General features: G+C 41.6%; 1 protein-coding gene across 2 annotated transcripts in view; it reads left to right on the forward strand.

Annotated features, from left to right (window-relative positions):
- Positions 1-5,120, forward strand: part of BRD7 (bromodomain containing 7) — a gene marked incomplete at both ends in the record, with an annotated part of 48,852 nt that extends 43,732 nt beyond the window's left edge. Inside the window, 5 exons of one of the 2 annotated variants that reach the window (XM_080702448.1) lie at positions 599-655; positions 3,338-3,452; positions 4,012-4,155; positions 4,626-4,769; positions 5,065-5,120. In XM_080702448.1, coding sequence (XP_080558574.1) covers positions 599-655; positions 3,338-3,452; positions 4,012-4,155; positions 4,626-4,769; positions 5,065-5,120 — 516 coding nt within the window. The remainder of the gene's footprint in view (positions 1-598; positions 656-3,337; positions 3,453-4,011; positions 4,156-4,625; positions 4,770-5,064) is intronic. The other variant, XM_080702449.1, reaches the window with a different exon arrangement.
- Positions 5,121-7,847: the final 2,727 nt, after the last annotated feature.

Below are 7,847 nucleotides of genomic sequence, written 5' to 3' on the forward strand. Positions count from 1 at the left end.
CTGTAGCCGTCCGCTGAGTTCGCCGCTGCCGCCGGCAGTATGGCGCTGCTGCCGCGTCCTCGGGCGCGTGTGTCTCCTCTGTGGCCCTGAGCTCTGTTCTCAGTCCGCTTTCTCTCTGGAGCCTGGTGGTTTTTTGTTTTTCTGGTGATGGTGTTTTCTGGCTATGAAAGGCGCTCTTTTTGTGGTAATGGAGATTGGTTGTTAGCGGGACTCTTAAGCCCCGCTTTTCTCGGTCGCCATCTTCCCGGAAGTCCACAAAATACTCTTAAAATGCTAATAATTAAGCCCGGCGCACTCTTGTAATCCCCGCGCTTGGGAGGCTGAGACAGGAAGATCACACAGGCTCGAAGCCAGCCTCAGCTACCTAGTGAGGCTCTCAGCAACTTAGTGAGACCCTGCTTCCAAATAAAATAGAAAATAGGTCTGGGAGTGTAGCCCAGAGGTAGAAAGCCTCTGGGTTCTACCCCCAGTACCACAAAAAAAAAAAAAAAAAAATGCTAATAATGACATGTAGTTCATTTTTATTTATATTCTAATAGTCCATGTATATGCTTTTGAATGTTTCCATTAAAAGATTTTACTTTTTCCTTACCTGTAGTCATTGCCTGAAGATGAAGGCCAGACTGGGACACTTGACACAGCAAAAGAAATGGAGGTGATTATATTTTATTCTTCACGAGAAATACTTAAGAGAATAATCTGAAAAACCTAACTGATAAAAAGCTTTATTTTTAAATATAAATACTTATTCATTATCTATGATAAAAGAACTTATATTTGCCTATGGGGAGCTTCGTAGTAGCTTGTGTAGTAGACAAGCATGTAAACAAGCGAGCCAAAACCAATTTCACACACAGCCTAAGTGCATGGGGTATGGGGACCCGAAGTGGAGGAGCTCACTGTTGCAGACACCTGTCAGAATGGGGCCAGCAGGATGAAGGAGCATCCCTCAGCAAGTGGGCCAAGTGTTTGAAGCAGGCAGAAACACATGGATGATGTCAAGTGGATCTGTAGCACAGGGCATATATACAGCCAGCTCACAACAGATGTTCAAGGTCCCCTGAGGAGAAGATGGGTGGTGAAGCCCCAGCAACAAAGAGTTCTCTGCACTGAGAGGTTGAGATTGTATCCTAGGAAATGGGATACTCTTAAGGGAGGAGGAGACCAATAAAAAGCTGTGGGACTTGTCTAAGCAAAAAATAAGTAAAAATGGCTAGCATACCAATATAAAAGAAGAGAATAAGTATTGGGGAAATATAGTAGAACAAAAATAGATGTAACCTCATTTCTGAGATAGGTGATAGCATTACTTGCTGATATAGAAAGTGCAGGAAAAGGAACACTTCAACAGGAAAGGAGTTCACGCTTGATTTCAGATGTGAAGAGTGATTTGGGACGTTACTGGAGGTATAGACCTGGAACCTCAAGATCTGGGTCATGGGATGGATCTGGAAGTTGTTATAGAGTTAGAATTTTATTTCAGCCATTAGAAATAAAATGCATAGGGAGAACATGGGAAAAGGTTGAAGGACAGACTGGAGAAGACCTATAGTTGAGTAAGATAAGAACACCATAAAGCTGGGTGTGGTGGCGCAAGCCTGTAATCCAGGTACTTGGAAGACTTAGGCAGGAGGAGCACAGGTTCACAGCCAGCTTTGGCAACTTAGTGAGAACCCCACGATTTACTGATATCTTGTTCCAAAATAAATAAAATAGGGCTGGGCGTATAGCTCAGAGGTAGAAGTAGCCAGTTACCGCAAAAGAGAAGGAAAGAGGGAGGCAAACCAGGAAAGAATGCTGAGCAGGAAGAGTGTTCAGCAGTGTCAGATGCCACAGAAGCCCAGTAAGAGGAGCCCACACATGAATTTGTAGCCTGGATCAAAGCAATCTCAGTAAAATGGTGGGGGCAAAAGGTAGACTTCAATGAGCCTAATAAGTAGAGGAAAACCAGGCTAAAGGAAGATTTAAGATTGAATAAACATAAACCCTTTTCCTAAGAGGGGAAGGAAAAATTGAGAGGTGAGATGAAGTAAGAACAGATTTTTTTTTTTTTTTTTTTAATGTAGATGGTATTTACACAGCCATGTTGCTTTCAGGGAAAGAGGAGCCAAGAAATGTCATGTGCTTCGGGGATAAGCGTGAAATAAATCTTGAGAATGAGAGTGAAAGTTGGCTGGGAAATGAAAACGCTATTGAGTAGAGTTCTGAGGAGCCAGCTGAAATGGTGAACCATAAATACATGAGTGCCAGGTTGCAGCTAGAGAGTTTTTCTGCACTGTATACTTTTAGCCCATATGCATGATGGTAGAGAAGTCAAGTGTTCAGACTCAGTTTGAACCACTGGTTACCTATTTTCTGGGTTGATGTATTACTCAGAAGTGGTTTTGAGGTTATGGAAACTCTGAGGCTTATGATTCCAAAAATAAAACTTTACCTTCTTAAGATTTTGTTTCTCCCATGCAATTCTGACAGCCTAGCTCTGGGGCCTGGAAGAGACCCAGAAAAGTATCATATTAAAAATATGTAGTAGGGATGCATTTGTGTAGTAGGGACTGAATGGACTGAAACATTTGCCTTTGTGTCTCAAAAATATAAGGCAAGCTGAGTACATCAATGTATGCCTGTAATCCCAGTACTGAGAACAGGAAGATTAGAGTTGAAGGCCATCTGAGGCAACTTAGCCAAGACCTTGTCTCAAAATAAAAAGGGCTAGGAATATAGCTCAGTTACAGAGTACTCCTGGGTTCAGTCCTTTGTCTCTCTCTCACACACATATACACCAAAAAAGAAAGTAGCTGGGCCTTATAGGTGTCACATACCTATAATTCCAGTACTTGGGACTCTGAGGGAGGAAGATCATGGGTTCCAGGTCAACCTCGGGAACTTAGTAAGACCCTGTTTCAATGTGAAAAGGGATTGGGGTAGAATAACCAAGAGGTAGAACACTCCTGGGTTCAATTCCCAGTACCAAAAAAATAAAATAAGGCAGTATCATCACCAAAAGGGCTTTACAATTTAGGCAGTGACAAGGCTATTATTTTTTCTTTGGAATGGTGGTCATATGAAACAAATGATGCAAATTGTATCAGATGTTACAGAAAAGTGTGGATTTATGGATACTTTTTGCCAAAATTTAGGAATAGCATTTTAAAATGCTGTTCTGGGGAGAAATTTTGGTAGTCATCAAAATGGGTGTAGTTATCAAAATTGGTAATTTGGGTAGACCCAAAATAATTAGATGGAATACCTGCCTATACACACAGCCCATCTTACTAATTTTACTTTGCACTGTTATGGTTTAGCAAGCTCAAGTAATTGTCATTTTTTTCTTTTGAAGCAGATTACAGAAATAGAGCCAGCAGGGCATTTGGACTTCAGCACTCAGGACAGGCTCACAGCACTGAAAGCAGTAACAAACTTTGGCGCTCCGATTGAAGTTTTTGACTCTGAAGGTGAGGGTCTCAGACCACAGGATGTTGGAAATGTAAAACACGGAAGCACTGCACACTACAGGCAGTCAAGACTTAACTGCCACATCAGTACAAACCAACCTAGTCATTTTACCATGAGGAAATCTTGGCCAGCCAAGTTAAGTGAAGCATGGCTGTGGTCTTGGTTTCATTGAGGGACATTGCTCCTTTATTTTATTTTATTTTATTTTATTTTATTTTATTTTATTTTATTTTTTGGTGGTGGTACTAGGGTTGGAACCCAGCGGCTTTCTACCTCCGGACTACATTCCCAGACCTATTTTATACTTTATTTGGAAACAGGGTCTCACTAAGTTGCTGAGAGCCTCACTAAGTAGCTGAGGCTGGCTTTGAACCTGTGCGATCCTCCTGTCTCAGCCTCCCAAGGGCGGGGATTACAAGCGTGCGCCACTGTACCTGGCTCCGACATTGCTCCTTTAAAAGGAAAACCAAATAAATAGCTGAGCCCTAGACCATAGGACTGAGTTTTATTACACAAGATCAAACACAAGTCTGCCCTTGTTTTCGTTTTACCTTGCAGAGGCTGAAGTATTCCAGAAGAAACTTGATGAGACCACAAGATTGCTCAGGGAGCTCCAGGAAGCCCAGAATGAGCGGCTGAGCACCAGACCTCCTCCCAATATGATCTGTCTCTTGGGTCCATCCTACAGAGAAATGCACCTTGGTATGTTCTGCCTCCAGTGGGAGGAAAGGTGGGAGATGCTTAAAGGGATACATTTCCATGTTATTACTCCACCACAAAGTAGCTCTGAAGTGCATACTATGGGCAGCTTTTTTTTTTTAATTTATTTATACATTTGCTATTCTTTTGGATTTTAAGAAAATTAACTGAAAGGAAGCTGAGTATGGTGGCACACACCTATATTCCTAGTAATTGGGAGGCTGAGACAAGAGGATCACAGGTTTGATGACAGCCTGGGCAACATAGCTAGACTCTCAGCAACCTAGTAAGGCCCTGTTTCAGAAACAAAAATTTAAAGAGTTGCAGGTATAGCTTAGATGTACAATACCTGGGTTCAGTACCCAGTAACACACACACACACACACACACACACACACACACACACACACACACGTGCGTGCTCGTGCACGCGCAAACCACTTTTTAATAACTGGTTTGATTTTTATTTCTAGCTGAACAAGTGACCAATAATCTTAAAGAACTTGCACAGCAAGTAACTCCAGGTGATATCGTAAGCATGTATGGAGTTCGAAAAGCAATGGGGATTTCCATTCCTTCCCCCGTTGTAGAAAACAACTTCGTAGATCTAACAGAAGGTATGTGCCCTATTTCCCTGCAAGAGGTGAAGCTGGTGTGAGTAAAAGGGATATCAGTCCTTTCTCTTCAGATAGCATTTAAGAGGTTTTGTCTCTGCGTTTTTGAAAAATTAATAAAGATTTCAAAAATTTGCCAAAAGAGCTACAATAATGACTAATAATGCATCTAGTCTTTACCTTGAATGTGGTATACAGAAAGCTCTATCAATAGTTGCTTTTCTGAATGCTAGCTTTATCTACACTTCCTATTTCTAATTAAAGGGGAAAAGCTGAGCAATGTGGTGTCTTCTTTTAGATTTTGAAGAACCTAAGAAGATTGATGTTGCTGAGTGTGGACCTGATGGGAGCTGAAGCTAACTGATATGTGATTATATATTATGTACATATTTTTTTCATTCTGAACTTGGAAATGATTTCAGATGATATTAACTATTTGTAAATTGTGTTTTTAATTAAACTTTGGGACAATTAATTTTAATGTTCTGGAGATTGGACTTCTATTAGGTAATAAAGCTAAAGTTGAGAGGACTGTTGTATCAACTGAGTACCCTTTGACCTTTCCCCAGGCTGTCTGAAGATGGCATGCTAAAGAACCTTAGAAGGCCAGGCGTGGTGGCGACACTTGTAATCTCTGTGTTTGGGAGGCTGAGACAGGAGGATCGCACAGGTTCAAAGCCAGCTTCAGCTACTTAGTGAGGCTCTCAGCAACTTAGTGAGATCTTGTTTCCAAATAAAAATAGGTCTAGGATTATAGCCCAGAGGTAGAAAAGCCCCTGGCTTCCACCCCTAGTGCCACCACAAAAAAAAAAAAAAAAATAGCCCAGCATGGTGATGCACACTTGTAATCCCAGCATTTGGGAGGCTGAGATAGGAGGTTCGTGGCCAGCCACAGCTACTTAGTGAGGTCCTCTGCAACTCAGTGAGACCCTGTTTCAAAATAAAGAATAAAAGTAGGGCTAGGGGTATAGCTCAGGTGTAGAATGCCCCTGGGTTCCATCCCCAGTACCTCAAAAAGAAATTTTTTTAAATAAATAAATAATAAAACCTACTTGGAAACCAAGTCAGGAAGATGGAGGCTCAATACCAGTAAGCAGTAACTTAGCGAAACTGTGTTTCAAAGAGACCCTATTTCAAAATAAAGATAAAATAGGGCTGGGAATGTAGCTTGGAGGTAGAATGCTCCTGGGTTCCATCCCCAGTATAACAAAAAAAATAAGAGGGGTAGCTCAGAGTTAGAATGCCACTGGGTTCCCTCCCTAGTACTACCAGAAAATATACATATAAAACAAAACACATAAAACCTACTTAGAATATTAGGCTAACAGAATAATACAAAAAAAAAGTTCTAATTTTTTTTTTTTTGAGGTGCTAGGAAACCCAGAGGCATTCTACCTCCAAGCTACACCCCCAGCCCTATTTTTTATTCTTTATTTGGAAACAGGGTCTCACTGAGCTGCAAAGGGTCTAAGTAGCTGAGGCTGTCCTAACCATGATCCTCCTGTCTCAACCTCCCAAACGCTGGGATTACAACCGGATGCCAACACACCCAGCTGTTCAAAAGTTTTTATCAAGTCTTTCTACAGTCTAATATCTAATACATAACAGTGACCCATTTTTCACTCTTAGAAATACTTGGCCTACAACGAGGCTGGCATTGGAGCCTGCCGTGAGGCTAGGCCGGTGCTGGGGCCTCAGAGGCCGGGATTGGAATCCTGCCAAGAGGTTAGGCCGGTGCAGGGGCCAATGGCCAGCATCGGAGCCTGGCGTGAGGCAAGTTCACTCCTGCGGCCTCCAAGGCCGGGACCGAAGCCAGCTTAGGGGTTAGACCGGTGCGGGGGCCAGCGAGACCAGAACTGGGGCCTCCCATGAGGCAAGGCCGCTGCTTGAGCCAGCGAGGTCTGGATCAGTCCACTGAGTAGCCAGGCCACTACTGGGACCATCAAGAGTGGGATCGGTACTTGCAACGCAGCATGCACAGAGAAATATCGCAGAAAATATAAATCAGACGCTTCTCTTAATCAGCAATAACTAGGAGGAAAAGGGCAATAGGAAGAGGTTGAGCTATAGAAAGGGCCCTATAGTGAAGCAACTAATGTGACCAATCAGAGGGTATGTAATACTGGAGGACGGAGCCTCTTTAAAACGCAGGAGGTACATAAACAAATGTATCAAAGTAAATCACCAAAGAAGCGTGGGATGGAGGGAGGGGGAGGGAATGGGATGGGGGCTGGAGGAGGGCTAATTGGATGATGTGCTTGTATATCCTCTCAAGTCTTGTACTCCAGTGTGATTGATATATGACTATCACCAATTTAAAAAATAAATTAATAAAAATAAATAAAAATAGTTTAAGTAAAAAAAAAAAAAAATACTTGGCCTAGGTAAGTTCCTGAAGACCAGGAAGATATTTAAATTCAGAACACCTTGGACACATTCAGGTTTTCCAGATTGCAAATTTAATGTATAAAAAGCTCCCCCCCCAAACACTAGTAGTTTATAAAAAAAAAAAATGAAACGTACAGAACAAATGTTATAGATCTATAAATATACAATATACAGAACAAACTCTTTACTCGCATGTGCTGTCTGTCTTGGCATATTTCTCTACAATGACCTGTTATATACACAAAGTATACAGTGGGTAATAATCATCTTTTAGTAAATTTTCTTAAGTAAACGAGAAGACTTAAGGTACTAATTTTCGACAGCCAATGAGCCTTAACCTTAACCCATAGAGACAAGAGCATTTTTAAAAGATAGTTGTTCCTATCAAAACAAAATGACACTTGTGAAGAAATTACCCAGTACCTCAAAAACAGATTAAAAAAATTAAAAAAATAACTGCAAGTGATTTTTATGGTCAGTTATATTCTGTGACCCAAACATTAAAAACTTAAAAAATATTCTTATCTGAGCACAGTGCTTTTAACTCCCAGCTCGCATTTCTTTTGCTGAAAGAAAAAAGTCACTTGAATATTGCAAGAAGAGAGAATGAGGCCCAGGCAGTGCCATACTTCTGCCTTAAGTCAGCAACATGAACCTTCCTGACTCCCCAGGGCCTTGCCAAGCAGCCATGGC

The sequence above is a fragment of the Muscardinus avellanarius genome (genome assembly GCF_963383645.1).
Source record: "Muscardinus avellanarius genome assembly, chromosome: 10".
Classification (NCBI taxonomy): Eukaryota; Metazoa; Chordata; class Mammalia; order Rodentia; family Gliridae; genus Muscardinus; species Muscardinus avellanarius.